General features: G+C 51.1%; 1 protein-coding gene across 1 annotated transcript; it reads left to right on the top strand.

Annotated features, from left to right (window-relative positions):
* Positions 1-4,188: 4,188 nt before the first annotated feature.
* On the top strand, positions 4,189-14,653 carry DDRGK1 (DDRGK domain containing 1). The gene is made up of 9 exons (XM_068523928.1): positions 4,189-4,355; positions 5,573-5,779; positions 6,719-6,831; positions 7,060-7,161; positions 10,291-10,413; positions 10,745-10,783; positions 13,390-13,446; positions 13,976-14,024; positions 14,355-14,653. Exons 1-9 carry the CDS (start codon positions 4,265-4,267, stop codon positions 14,519-14,521), a joined length of 948 nt encoding a protein of 315 aa, XP_068380029.1. The 5' UTR covers positions 4,189-4,264; the 3' UTR covers positions 14,522-14,653.
* Positions 14,654-15,014: the final 361 nt, after the last annotated feature.

Genomic DNA, 15,014 nt, shown 5'->3' with positions numbered 1-15,014 from the left:
CTGGGGTCTTCCCAACGCTGGAGGTTGCGTACGCCGGGACCAGTCCCTCCCGCAAAGAGACGCTCTCCTCAAGGCCAGAAGAGACCGTACCAGCCACCTGCCCCACCCCTGCTTTCGCCCCTCTCTGGGACAGGGACACCGAGGAAGCAAAGAAGCCCAGCGTAGCTACCTCGAGGCTGGTGATGAACTGCCTAGGCTCTGGACGATTCGCCTTAACCGCGGGCACTCTAAAGCTGTCTCTGGAAACTGTTTCCTTCTGGACAAGGGCCCCCAAACCTGGGACTTTATCCTGACCTCACCTTCAGCCTCGCTTCCTTAGCTCCTCCTTGCTTGCCAGCTCTGATCTACTTGACTGTGATCTTAAACTTGGCATAGCCTAAATCTAGCCCGGTCTTTTCCCCCATCTCCCAGATTTGCGACTTCAGTATTTCGACTCCCTTATTACCTCATCCCTCCAGTCCTTTAAGTCCATCATCCCTTCTCAGCCACATCTTTTCATCCCCAACACAGCAAAGAGCAGAAAGTGCCCCAGCAGACCCACCTGTGCGATAGGCCTTGACCCACTGCTGACACCCGCACTGGGCAATTCAGCTGTCTCCCTCCTTCATGGACTCAGCAACCGAAGGTTAACAGTAAGGGCAGATTCAGGGCCAGCTCTACTCCTGGTGAGGCAACTCCTGTCAGAGGAGTGTCATCGGAAGTCTGGAGGGCTGTCAATGCCTGGATGAGTTATTTTTGTTAATGTTAAAGACCTCTAATAATCTGGATGATTTTTTTTTTTTTTAGACCCCAGAATTTGTCCTCGTGGGGGAAAAAATCCTGTTGCTCAACGACTTTACCGTAGCGGGAGTATTGCATAGGCCAAAAGGCCTCACTGTGTCCTAAGGCAGGTCCTGAAGTTTCCCATTCTACCATGTGATCCCTTTCTACCATGTGATTTGCGAGGCTCCTTGGAGTTGACCTGAGAAGTAGTGGGTTACATCAGGAAGTGGTTGCCTTCCCTCTGTGTCATTTGTCTTCCTAATTCATGAAGTCATGGTGAATCTTCAGGGAGGTGGAGGGGCAGAAGAGGTTCCCCTCAGCAAAGCCGACCTCCTGACTGTTGAAAGCTTCAGCTACAGAGTTATTAAGCATGGAGTATTGGAAATGAGTATTCACTTTAGATAGACCTCACTCTAAATCTGAAGGTCTTGGGGAATTCCCTGGCTGTCCAGTGGTGAGGACTCTGTTCTTTCACTGCCGAAGGCCCGGGTTCAGTCCCTGGTCAGGGAACTAAGATCCCGCAAGCCAATAAATAAATAGTAAATAGTTAGATAAATAAATCTGAAGGTCTTGGAGCCCAAGAGCTTGGCAGGGGCGGGGGCGGGGTGGGGGGGTAGGAAGGAGATGTGTGAATACCTAAAATTGTATGCAGAAGTTTGTGTATGTGTGATCTTCAGTTAGGATCCTTGGTTGCAAGTGACAGAAATCCTCTTAGGCAACAAGAAAACAAAAAAGAAATGTATCGATTGCTTCACTTAACTGGTGAGCCAACGTAGATAGGTTCTTAGTTTCTCTGAGCAGAAAGGAAGGGGACTGCATTATTCATTCATTAAGTAGCCTATGCTAGAATTAAAATGTAAATTTTTAAAAAAATTTTTGGTTGGGTTGGGTCTTCGTTGCTGTGTGTGGGCTTTCTCTAGTTGCGGTGAGCGGGGGCTACTCTTCAGTGTAGTGCGCGGGCTTCTCATTGCGATGGCTTTTCTTTGTTGTGGAGCATGGGCTCTAGGCGCGTTGGCTTCAGTAGTTGTGGCACATGGGCCCAGTAGTTGTGGCTAGTGGGCTCTAGAGCACAGCTCAGTAGTTGTGGCACACGGGCTTAGTTGCTCCACAGCATGTGGGATCTTCCCGGACCAGGGCTCGAACCCATGTCCCCTGCATTGGCAGGCGGATTCTTAACCACTGCGCCACCAGGGAAGTCCCTAAAATGTAAATTTTTATTTCCTTTAGCAAGGAATATGACAGAAAATCTCTTTGGAATTACACTTCCCTCATGTGGAGGAAACCAAGTTAAGCAAAGAAGGACAATTCATGCCCTCGAAGGAGATTGTCAGGTCCTATCAATTCTGCCTCTGAAATGGTTCTTGAATCAGTCCCCTCCTCACCACTCCAATGCTACTGTCATGAATCCAGCCTTGTTCTGTTCTTACCTGGACCAGGGCAGCAGCTGTCTCACTGTTGTTCTCCCTGCCATCTTCCACCCCACTCAGTCTGCCCACAAACCTTAAGCAACATGCTTAGGGTCCAGGACCCTGACAATCTGAGAACTCCAAATGAAAGCTGTGAAAGTGATATAATCTGAGGCAGCAAGGAAGTTATATCTATTGACAGTTTCTTGTTTTGCCCTTCCAAACAACTTTCTATGCACATGCAAATTACACACAAAAATGTATCAAGTCTTAATTTTTACTTTTTAACAATATTTTTTATTATGGAAAATTTCAAACTTGCACAAAAATGACAAACTTACCAAAAAAAAAAAAAAAAAAGGCAGTATAATGAGCCCCTATATAACCATTGACGAGCTTCAACGATCATCAACATTTATATATTTTAAAAGCACTGTCCTGCCCTTTTTGCTTGTTTATAAATTATGAACTATTTCAAAATTACAGAAAATCATAAATGCTCAAGTTTCCACCATTCCAATTTAACATGTTAAAGTGTTAACGTGTGTCCATATTTTTTCAAATCCTCCCCTATACACACATCATGGGTCCTGGGATCTTTATGTCATCATACACACAAAATCTTCATACTACTGTAATAGCAAATTCCTAGTAGTTTAGTTGTTATTTGCTTTTTAAAAAATCTTGAGTTTACATCCTGTCCCTAGGTTTTTTTTTTTTTAAACAACTTTATTGAGGTAGAATTTGTCCCCAGTTTTTTTTTGTTGGTTGGTTGTTTGGGGTTTTTTTGGCCGCACCACATGGCATGTGGGATTTTAGTTCCCAGACCGGGGATCGAACCCACGCCCTCTGCATCGTAAGTGCTGAGTCTTAACTACTGGACTGCCAGGGAAGTCCCAGTTTTGTTTTTCTTTTTGAACAGTGTCAAGAATTAAAAGAAAATTTAAATTCCCTGTATTTAATTTCCTAGTGCTCACTATGGAAAACTGGATCAATAATTCTTGTACAACCCAATAAGTTACTTTAAAATGGTATGAAATTGCAAGTCTGAGTACAAAAGTATATTACAATTTATTTATATAGAAGATTTGGTCTCCACTTTTAATGAGATCGATGTCACAGATATAGGCAAATCTCTGCTGTTAATGCCATCCAACTTCTTCCCTCCCCAAAGGTAACTGCTATTCTGAAGTTGGTATGTATCATTCTCAAGCAAGTTTTTTACTTTTTCTGCATATGTATGCTTCCATAAACACTGTGGTATTGTTTAGTGCTTTTTAAACATACATAAATGTCACGCTGCACAAAACTATTTGCAATAATTTCCACTTAACATTTTTTACTCCCCCAGAATTCATTTTAAAGTTAAAAATTAGGGCCTCTCATTTGCAGCAACACGGATGCAACTAGAGATTATCATACTAAATGAAGTAAGTCAGAAAGAGAAAGCCAAATACCATATATCTCTTATATGTGGAATCTAATATATGACAAATGAGCCTATCTATGAAACAGAAACAGACTCACAGACATATAGAACAGACTTGTGGTTGTCAAGGGGGAGGGGTTGGGGGGGATGGAGTGGGAGGTTAGGGTTAGCAGATGTAAGCTACTATTGGTATATATGCAATAGATAAACAAGCTCCTACCTTCTGTGTTCCTATAGCACAGAGAACTATATTCAGTATTCTATGATAAACCATAATAGAAAAGCGTATCAAAAAAAAAAAAAAAAAGTAGGTTATTCCCTGGCAGCCCGGTTGTTAGGACTCTGCGCTTTCACTGCCAAGGGCACAGGTTCAGTCCCTGGCTGGGGAACTAAGATCCTGCAAGTTGCGCAGCAAGGCCAAAAAAAAAGGATATATATGTATAGCTGAATCACTTTGCTATACAGCTAATTAATTCATTCATTCATTGCTGTACAGCAGATTAAGAAAAAAATTAGGGCCTCTAAATTTAGTGTGCGGCCTGGGCGGGGCCGAGTGGTGGGCGGAGCCTAGAATGGGAAACGGGAGGGGCCACATGGGCGTTAGGCGGGGCCTGGGAGATCCCGGGCCTCAGAGTGGACGCGCTGGTTCCACCTGGAAGGCGTTGCCATGGTGGCCCCGGTGGTGTACTTGGTGGCGGCGGCTCTGCTTGTCGGCCTTATCCTCTTCCTGACTCGCAGCCGGAGCCGGGTGGTAGCAGGTAGGAGACGTCGCCACGCCATGGCCGGTGGGGCCGCGCGTCCTCTGACTCCAGAGCCTCTGTAGGCCGTCGAGCCGCGACTCCTGCGCATGCGCCGGCTTGCCTGGCTGGGCTGACGAGATAACTGCGCCTTCCGCGGCGGGCAGGCTGCGCGCATGCGCATACGTGCGCGAAGGGGAACCAGCGGGGGGCCGCAGAGCAGGTTTGCGGCTCGCGGACTGAGTAGCCGGGTACCTACGCCTTTCTCCTGGCCCCAAAAGAGAGCCTCGCCTCACCTCTCCCCCCCGTCCCTTGGCACTGCAGAAGGGCCAGGCCCTGGCGGGCACTCCCATCCCTCATCCGGGCAGCCCTTCTCTGCGCCCGTTGGGGGATCCACAGGGGTTTCCCATCCCTCCCAGGCGAGCTCCAGAGCAGCTGACGAGAAGGGGGAACCTAAGTTTTCTACCTACCCACGAGCTGAACAGAGCATGAGGTGGCTCCAGGAAGCTCCTTCACCTTCAAGGAGAATACCCATGTGGCCATGCACCTTCCTTCTTGTTTTGCACCCCGCCCGGAAGGCCATGTCATCCTCCAGGGCACAGAACAGATACACCTGTCATCCTCCATCCTGCCCCCCTCCCCATCATTTCTTATCAGCATATGGGTGTGTGTATATGTCTCTCCCCCTCCTTGGGCCCACAAGCTACTTCAGAGCATCTGCGGGAGGGGGGTGGGCACAGAGAAGCTGAGGTAAGGCAAATAGCCAACAAATCTTCCTGAGAGGAGAGACTCAGCCCTCGGGTGTGCTCTATGACTGGGGTGCCAGATAAAACCATGCCAGGTGGTGTCAGGCAACAGATAAATGCAGTCCTGCCGTGGGCATTCAGATGAGGTCTGGAGAGGTCAAGGTGGGCTTCCTAGAGGAGGTAGAGCTTCAGCTCCATCTTGCAGGGTGGTAGTTTCCTGACAGGTCAACTGGAAAAGTGGGGCCTTGAGAGGAAAGAAAGATATCAGCACAGGTGGGAGGGATGGGGTGATCTTGCTGCATAGGACCAAGGTCTGGGTTTAGGTTATGAAGGCCTCCACAGTCAGACTGAGAAATTGGGACTTTGTGCTATGGGCAGCGGGAGCCTGGAGGAAGTTGATCAGAGGAGGGTGAGGCTTCCAGGACGCTGTTCCCCCTGCCATGAGGTGGTTTGGGCTGCCGGACAGAATCATGGTTCTTCTCTTCCCTACAGCTGTCCAAGAGCCTTTGCACAATGAAGAGGAGGCAGTAGTAGCAGGCCGAGTGGCCCAGCCTCTGCCCCTGGAGCCCGAGGAGCAGAGAACTGGGGGCAGGCCCCGGCGCCGCAGGGACCTGGGCAGCCGCCTGCAGGCCCAGCGTCGAGCCCAGCGGGTGGCCTGGGCAGAAGAAGTTGAGAATGAGGGGGAGGCCGTCATCCCAGGTGAGAGGGGCCCAGCCTGGTGGAGAAAGGGCCTGGGTTAGAGGGTGAGGGGACCGCCAAAGCTGGGCAGAAGAGTGGGGTGTGAAGCCATAGTGTGGGAGGGATATCTGGGAGCCATAGGATGTAGTTAGGGGAGACTTAGGACCCAGGCTTTGCTCCCGGGGACTAGCAGCTCTGGACCCTGATCCCTATTCCATTGAGCCAACCCCCTCTTCCTTCATTGTGGCTCTCAGTGTCCAAACAGGAGGGCAGGAGTCTTTTTATTTATTTATTTTTGTCTGCACTGGGTCTTCGTTGCTGAGTGCGGGCTTTCTGTAGTGCGGCGAGCGGGGGCTACTCTTCGTTGCGGAACAAGGGCTCTAGGCGCGTGGGCTTCAGTAGTGGCGGCACGTGGGCTCAGTAGTTGTTGCTTACGGGCTCTAGAGCACAGGCTCAGTAGCTGTGGCACACAGGCTTAGTTGCTCTGGACATGTGGGATCTTCCCAGACCAGGGATCAAACCTGTGTTCCCTGCATTGGCAGACGAATTCTTAACCACTGCACCACCAGGGAAGTCCAAGGGCAGGAGTCTTTAGATTGACCTAGAGAGTTCTTCAGTCCACTCCTTCTATTCCAGCACTCTCCTTGTGTGGGCACACTCATTTCCTGAGGGCTTAACCCTTGGGTTAGAGTGCTTTCTTTATGGCTATGCAGATCTAAAGTTATCGTCTGTTTCCTTGCCTCATGATTCCCTCACCCCTCCCCCACACCTAACACACACACACACCCAGATGAATTTCTGCGTGGCAGAGGCCTCTAGAGGGCAGAGCTGGGCTAGTGGTATTTGCAAGTGAGTGGAAGGAGATCCGCCCATAAGGAGAGGGACAAGGAGTAGGGTGGATCCATCATCATCAGTCTTCCATGGTCAGGACCTGCAGTGTCTTTCTCTGACCATACTCAGCCCAAGAGGAAGAAGACATCGAGAAGCCAGTGGAAACTCACCTGTTAGGGAAAATTGGAGCTAAGAAACTACGGAAGCTGGAGGAGAAACAAGCACGAAAAGCCCAGCGTGAGGCAAGCAGGAGGGATGGGGTACAGCTCTGAGAAGTGGGAAAGGGTCTTCTAAATGGCAGACCCTCCCCTCGAGGCTCTTTGCATGCTGGGCTGGTATTTGATGCTTGCCTGTCTCCATCTCCTGCAACCTTCGTCTGTGGCCAGGCCTGGCCTAGCCTGGCCTGTTTGGGAGGTGGGCAAGCTCTAACTGGGGGTGGAGATATGCCCCCTATGAAGGCCTTTCTCCAGGCAGAGGAGGCTGAGCGTGAGGAGCGGAAACGCCTGGAGTCGCAGCGTGAGGCAGAGTGCAAAAAGGAGGAGGAGCGGCTTCGCTTGGAGGAGGAACAGAAGGTGAGCCAGTCCCCCGATGCTGACTTCTGACAGCTGCCCAGGCAGCCTTGATACCCATGCCGCTTCCCAACACCTCCAGCCTAGAAGAGGGGCCTTGAGCCAGGTGCAGGCCCTGGTTTATTTGGTCCCTGAGCTCTAGGTGCAGCCTCTGTAAAGCTGCTGCTGAAAAGTGAGCCTGAGACTGGAATTTTGTGCATGTGATTTATTGGACACACCTGAAGCATTTGAAGAACATTGAGACAGAGTGGCTAGAGCAGGGGAAGGAAGAAGGAAAGGGGTCAGAGAGGTAAGGTGGCGGAGTGGGGGTTCTGGATCCCAAGGGTCTTGAGGCTGTTAAAGGACATTGTAAGAGATGGTGGATCGTATCTGTACCAGGTTCTGTTTGGGGCCTGGCATAGAGAAGATGCTCAGGGAATGGATGCCACTGCAATAAGGGCGGTGAATCAACCTTTGTTTGCCAGATGCTTCCTTCTTTCTGAGAATCAGGTGCCGAAGAAAGGCAACATCACAAAGATGTGGGGTATATAGGGTGAGAGCCAGGGCTGCCCAGCTGGGAAGACCCCATAGCATGGTGCCTTTGGCCTCTACTGGCCCTATTGTCCAGGGACACTGGATGGCAGGAAGCCTGGCTATGGGTGCTATAGCAGATGGGCTGGAACATAGCAGAGGGGAGGCATTAGTTGAGAGAGTTTTTTACCTTTCTGAATATTGATCCTAATAATGCACCTTAAATATTCTGGGACTCTTCTCCCCTGCACCCCAGATTCCCTTATTATTAACATCATACCTTACTGTGGTATATTTCTCACAACTAATATTAATACATTATTATTAAGTGAATTTGACACACTATTGGGATTTCATTAGCTTTCCCCAAATATCCTTTTTCTTTCCCAGGGTTCCATCCAGGATACCACATTACACTTAGTTGTCATATCTCCTTAGGTTCCTCTGGGTTGTGACAGTTTCTCAGACTTTCTTTGCTTTTGATGATCTTGACAGTTTTGAGAACTGTTGGGCGAGTATTTTGTAAAATGTCCCTCTATTTGCATTTGGCTTATGTTATTGTCACGGTTAGACTGGGGGTTATAGATTTCTGGAAGGAAGACCGGAGGTGAAGTGTCATCCTCACCACAACATAGCAAGGGTACATGTTATCAACTTGACTTATCACTAGTATGTTAACCTTGATCACCTGGCTAAGGTTACATTTGCCAGATTTCCCCATTTCCCATGCTTCTTTGGAAACAAGTCACTGCACAGCCCACACTTACGGAGTAGGGAGCTATGTTCCACGTTCTTAAGAGGAGAGTATTTACATAAAGTATTTGGAATTCTTTTGTACAGATTTATCTTTTCTTCTTTCTTTATTCAATTGTTTTATTTTTTTAAAGCAATTTTTAAAAATTTTTTTCTTTTTTTTAAATAATTTATCTTTTGGCTGCATTGGGTCTTCATTGCAGTGCACGGGCTTCTCATTGCGGTGGCTTGTTGTGGAGCACAGGCCCTAGAGCACACAGGCTTCAGTAGTTGCGGTGCATGGGCTCAGTAGTTGTGGCTTGTGGGCTCTAGAGCGCAGGCTCAGTAGTTGTGGTGCACGGGCTTAGTTGCTCCACGGCATGTGGCATCTTCCCGGACCAGGGATTGAACCGTGTCCCCTGCATTGGCAGGCGGATTCTTAACCACTGTGCCACCAGGGAAGTCCCCAATTGTTTATTTGTATCCACATGGACTTATGGATATTTATTTGAACTTAGTATTATAATCCAAATGCTATCTTTTTTTTTTTTTTTTTTTTGGGCCACGCCACGTGCCTTGTGGGATCTTAGTGCCCCAACCAGGGATTGAACCTGGGCCCTCAGCAGTGAAAGTGCAAAGTCCTAACCACTGAGCCGCCAGGGAAGTCCTATCCAATGCTATCTTATTGACTTTTTTGCTTAGATTGTTCCAGCTTTGGCCACTGGGAGCTCTTTTAGTTGGCTCCTGTGTACCTTTGACATACCCTTATTGTTTTGTTTTTTTAAGTACTTTCTTACTTTTGACACTGCAAAATGCTCCAGGCTCATCTTGTATATTCCGTGTCCCAGCTTTAGCTTCATGTTTAAAATAGATCGTTCTGAGAATTCTGGAAAATGGGTTGATTTGGGGCGAGACTGTTGCACTAGGTTGTGCTGGTGATGGAGTGACATGGGTGGATCAAGTTTTCCAGAAGTTATAACAAGAAAGAAGTAGATGGGGCCTCATTTCTGACCAGGGCATCTGGCCAGATGGTTGTGTGATTCACTGAGCCAGGGGCCCAGGAGGAGTACCAGATGTGTGGGGAGTAGATCACAGGGTCTTTCTGGGACATAATCAATTTGAGGTGCCTGTGAGACAGCCCAGTGGGTGTGCCACTTGGGCAGTCGTGCGTTTGCAAGGAGAGATTTGGGTGGGGATACAACTGTGGCAGCCACTGGCAAGGACATAATTGTTGATGCTGTGGGCATGGTGAGGTGGCCCAGAGAGTGAAGGAGAAAGAAGGGACAGGGCTGAGTGATGGAGGAGGCGGGAAGAATGGCCCAAGGCACAGGAGGAAATCCAGGAGAGGGTAGGGTCTGGATGCCAAGGGAGGGAAGAAGGGATGGTTGGCTTTGCCCCAGGCCACTGAGAAGACAGGGGTATGAGGCCTGATGGTTGTCCTTTGGCTTTTGTGGTTGGAGGACATGGGTGAGACCATAGCAGGACTTGTTTTGGTGGAGCTGAGTATGCAGAAGCCGGATTGGAGTGGGCTGGATGGATGGATGATTGGAGGGAAAGGGAGACTGGGTGTTTGTTCACGAAGTTTGGACATGACAGGACAGGAAGTGGTGGGGGGGTGACTGGAGGATATTATGGGGGGGGTTCATGGCAGGATTTTCAGGGATAGGGGGGCTGAGCAGCATTCTTCTGGGAGGTGATGGAACTGATTGAGAAGAGGGATCCTGCTGTTCAGCTTAGGGGCCAGAGGGATCAAGGTCTTAACGGAGCTCTGTCCCTGAGAAAGGGCTGGGCTGGATGCTCTGCTGCCCTGTGGGGGCAGCAGAGACCAGAACAGGATAGGGTGGGCACTCACCCTAAAATATCTGACTCTTGCCTCTTCTGTGTCCACAGGAGGAGGAGGAGAGGAAAGCCCGGGAGGAGCAGGCCCAGCGGGAGCATGAAGAGTATCTGAAACTGAAGGAGGCCTTCGTGGTGGAGGAAGAGGGTGTGGGTGAGACCATGACTGAGGAGCAGGTGGGCCCACCACCCCTAGGAAACCCCTCCCTATGCCCAAAAAGATGAGCCACCCCATCCCAGACACCCCGCTGCTCCTCACCTGCCTCCCCAGTCAGGCAGTGAGAGGCGGGTGGGCATGAGGATCAGCAGGCTCTAGCGGCTGAGACCTTGTTTTTGGGAGAAGTGGTGCCTTGATCCCCACACCACAGGAGGCTCTACTGCTCACGCAGGTGGTTGGACAGGCACACAGGCAGGGCAGGCAAGTGGCATTCAGATGGGCAGGTGTGTAGGCATAGACCCTGTGGCCCCTGCCAGAGGGACACTCACCTTGATTTCTCTGCTCCTCCAGTCCCACAGCTTCCTGGCCGAGTTCATCAACTACATTAAGGTAAGAAGCCACAGAGCAGAACCTGGGTGTCAGCTGCCTGCTTCCTGTGTGCATGTTGGAGGCATCTTCAGGACCTGGAGGGAGTAGGCCTGAGCGGGGGCTGCAGGCGTTTCACTCAAGCTTGTGCAGGAGTGGGCAGGTGGACCAAGAGAGGCTGAGCTGCTGGGGTCCTGGACAGGAGAGTCCCTTCTTCTCTGACCCCAAAGGTGGAGAAGCACCTGGTCTGTGTGGGAGGTGCGAGTCTATGATCGCTTCCTCACGCTTAGGGTTTGACAGTTTCCCTGCTCTTCAGACCCCATGCTCAGTGAGTCACTGTGTTTTCAAGTTTCTTCACGTGTGTTTTCTGCCAGTTCTGTCATACTGAGGCTCTACTGAGGTGAAACAAGCATCCCCTGCCGTGTGTTCCCAACCAGGAACTTGGGTCTTCCGGGGGATATAGGATGATGTTTCCTTTGGAATCTGGGGCAGGGCAGCAGGTGTGCCCCCTTCTGTTTACAGCTGCAGCGCAGGCCTCCCAGATACTGCTCCGGGTTGTGTTGCATAAGCACGTCCTGCTCTGCTTTGCTGCTAAGCAACTTCTCCTCTCCCACAAAGGATGCGATGAGGGGAGAGGTTTTCAAGTGCAGCTAAGGGGTGCAGAGGCGGCTGAGGGAAGGAATGCAGAGGGAGCGGAGGCGGTAGTGGGAGTGGTAACCAGGGGCACCAAGGAGCTGGGGGCTTGCTAACCCTCCCCCACCTCTCCCAGAAGAGAGCGGGGTTTAGACACCTCCCAGCCGGCGAGGGGCTAGGCTCACAGCTGGGGGCTAGGGCTCCCGAGAGGGAGAAGGCTCCCTCAGACTGCCGCCATTCCCCTCTGATGGAGCCCATTCTCCACCCTGGCACACTTGATTGAGGGCTGCAACCCTGGGCAGGGTATCTCACATTTTCCTGCTGCTGTTTGGAGCTCACTGTCCCCACCTACCCGGTGGGCAGCAATGTAGTCCTGAGTCTCTCCTCCAGGAAGCCCTCCTGCATCAGCTTCAGGTCCCCCTCTCCAAGGCAGAGGCCTGAGAAAAGGTACCCAGGGCAGTGCCAGCCCTCGCTCTCAGCACCTCTCTGGAGGGGCCATTTTCTGGGGGTTCTCCAAACTCTTTTGGAGTTTAGAAGTCTCTCCAGCCTATGCTAGCTGATTCTCCCAGAGCTGCTGTCTGCAGGGAGAAGGAGAACTTCCAAAATTCAGCCTACCCACCTTCCTCTTGGCTCCAAGGGGATGGGCCCTTTCGTCTTAGGGTTTCAGAACTGGAGGGACATTTCTGTGCGCAGCAGTTATGTGCACAGGCATAGCTTGCTCTTGTTACTCCACTCTTCTCTCTGATTGAGGCTGGGTTGGTTGGTTTGTTTTGCCAAACATACTTTTGGCCCCAGCAGCCCCTCAGGCCAGGTTTTCAGAGACCACCTGGTCTCTGACTCCATATTCCCACTCTGAGCTGTCGCTCGGAGCCCAGCACCCACTCCCTGCTTTGTAGGTAGAGGCGGGCTGGCCAGGTCACCTTGTGCTTGCCCACACTGTGGCCCAACTGCCGCTCACTTGCCTCCCTGCTTACGTATTCGGTTTGGCATTTCAAACAGTCACATGCCATCTGCAGCTGGGGCGGTGTCACCGTGTCACTCCTACCCCAGCTCATTTGCTATGGAAGATACACAGAAACGCAAAAGACCGCCTTCTCTCAAGTCATATGCTGAGAGAGGCGGGGGAGGCAGGGGCAGGTGCATGTGTAGGATCCAGCAGTGGACCCTCAGCTGCATCCCTGGGAACTAACGTTTCTCCTGAGGATGTGAGGGAGGCACGTGGCACATGGCTGTGTGTGGAAAGCACTGAGCAGTGTTATCAACAGTTATTTTAAGGGGGGCTCCTACGGCGTGAAGAGGATGGGTAAAAAGAAGTATGGGCGTGTCAGGGTTGTGGTACTCTCCAGGCCAGGGGTCCTTGAGCAAAGGCGAGGCAAGAATGAGCTTCTACCGAGGCCCTGGCTTATTGGGGCCTTTTATCTGCTCTGTTCTTCTCCACATTCTCACCTTCTTCCTGGCGGGGCTGTGAGCTATGTCTTTTTCAACATTGCTTCCCCAACACCTTCTCAGTACCTTGTCCTGGCAGGTTCTCAGCAAATACAAGTCCTAGAAAAAGTTTTTTTAAATAGCTTTTGGTGACTGTCACCCCTCCCCTTCATCTCTATGGTGCTTCCCCTTCCAACTTGCCCAAGATGTTAGAAAGATACGTCTGGTTGCAGAGAAGAAGGTGGCAGCTGTGCTTGGTTTTCCACTTGTGAGTCTGTCTCAGGGTGGTCTTCGGTCCAGGAGCCTGGGGGGCAGGTGGTAGTTTCGGGCAGATCTCTGCCCACAAGCAAGGGAATGAGAGAGGTTATGAATGTGTGTGTCTCTCCATATGGGTAGTTGGGAGAGTGCGTGAGTCGTGTGTGAAGGGAGCAAGGCTCTCCCATAGGAATCTACACAGTGTTTATCCAGCCACCCAGAGCAGATCGGATCAGAATGCCAACTTCAGAGGGTTCCAGTGCTGAGAAGGATTTGCTCAAGCTCAGCCTCACTCCCTTTCCTCCTTTTGTTTGTAGCAGTCCAAGGTTGTGCTCTTGGAAGACCTGGCTTCCCAGGTGGGCCTGCGGACTCAGGTAAGCCCTACAAGGTGGCCTGTTACATGGAGTGTGGCCATGGGGTCTGTGTGGTTGTAAGAGAGGGCCTGCCCTAAAGATGGAAAGTCTTGATGCCCCTTCCACCTTGCCCCCAACCAAGAATGAGTAGAGTGTAGGAATCTCTTGGCACCCCAGGAATCCTGCCTTTCTAACTAGTTGGAAAACAGGCAGGGAGAAAAAAGAAAAATGTCTAAACCCCATCACTCTTAGCAGCCCAAATCCAGTTACCTTGACAGCTGTCTTACAACAGGCTATACCAGCCTTCTCGGTCAAATGTCACCAACGGTTCTCCCCTGGTTGGAAGAGAGCCTCTCTCAGGGGTCCTGCAGGGTCCCAGGACCAGAGCCCCTTCTCTCTCGGTCCCTCCAAAGGAGAAACATGGAGTCACATTGCAGGGTGGCCACGAGAAGGAGAGGAGTAGATTTGGCTGTGGTGGGAGGGAGGTTGCGAGTGCCTTTTCTGGGGACGGCAGCACCCATCTCTGCTCTGAGAACTGTTCTCCTCATAGGACACCATAAACCGCATCCAGGACCTGCTGACTGAGGGAACTCTTACAGGTGAGAGGATAAGAATCAGTCATTACGGGCCCTGGCCTTGGGGAGTATCTAGCCACGTGGTGCTGCAGGGACTTATTGCAGAGGTAGGATGACCACCCCGGGTTGGGGGAGCAGTGTACTGAGGAGGGGGATGCAGTTACAAGGAGGACACGCTAAGGCCTGGGGATGGCTTTGAGTGACGAGGACAGGCAAGGAAACCTGATTTGACTCACCTAGCCAAGATTGGATACAGCCAGGAGAGGCCAAGTAGGCAGGCAGGAGGGGTGGGTGGGTGGGCATCCTCAGGCCAGGTGGGGAGGGCTCAGCCCCACAACCTGCATGTCCCCACAGGTGTGATTGACGATCGGGGCAAGTTCATCTACATAACCCCGGAGGAACTGGCTGCCATGGCTAACTTCATCCAACAGCGGGGCCGGGTATCCATCACCGAGCTTGCCCAGGCCAGCAACTCCCTCATCGCCTGGGGCCGGGAGCCCCCTGCCCAGGTCCCAGCCTGACCTAGCCCTTCCCTCTTGGACTCAGAGCTGGCATGGTCTAGCTGGCTATACATCTTTATCCCTCCCTTCCATCCTGGGGCAGTGGTGGAGTGTGGCCAGGCAGTTATAGATTAAAGGTCTATGAGCACTGGTGAGCTTGGTGTGGCTTGGTGTGGCAGAAGAGGTGCTAGATGAGCAGGTGAAAATCTCAGCCTCAGAATATATCTTGGGGGTGGGGGTGGGGTCCTTTGGAGGCAGATACAAGTTCCGTTCTTATCAAGCATGCATTCATTCATTCATTCAAAAAAAAGCGTTTACTCTGTTCCTTTGTGTCCTGCAAGCCCAGCCCCCAAGGCCTGGATGAGGTCTTACTCCTCCTCCCCTACCTTACCAGAGCCAAAGTGGGAATCCTCTTGGGCCACATCTCCCCGAACTGAGGAAGGAGTTCTCACCATGAGAGCCCTTAGGAAGAAGAGTTAATGAGAAGTGCCAAGGATAGAGTCCTAGGGAACAT

Source organism: Eschrichtius robustus, chromosome 16 (genome assembly GCF_028021215.1).
Source record: "Eschrichtius robustus isolate mEscRob2 chromosome 16, mEscRob2.pri, whole genome shotgun sequence".
Classification (NCBI taxonomy): domain Eukaryota; kingdom Metazoa; phylum Chordata; class Mammalia; order Artiodactyla; family Eschrichtiidae; genus Eschrichtius; species Eschrichtius robustus.
This window is presented reverse-complemented; position numbering and strand designations above follow the sequence as displayed.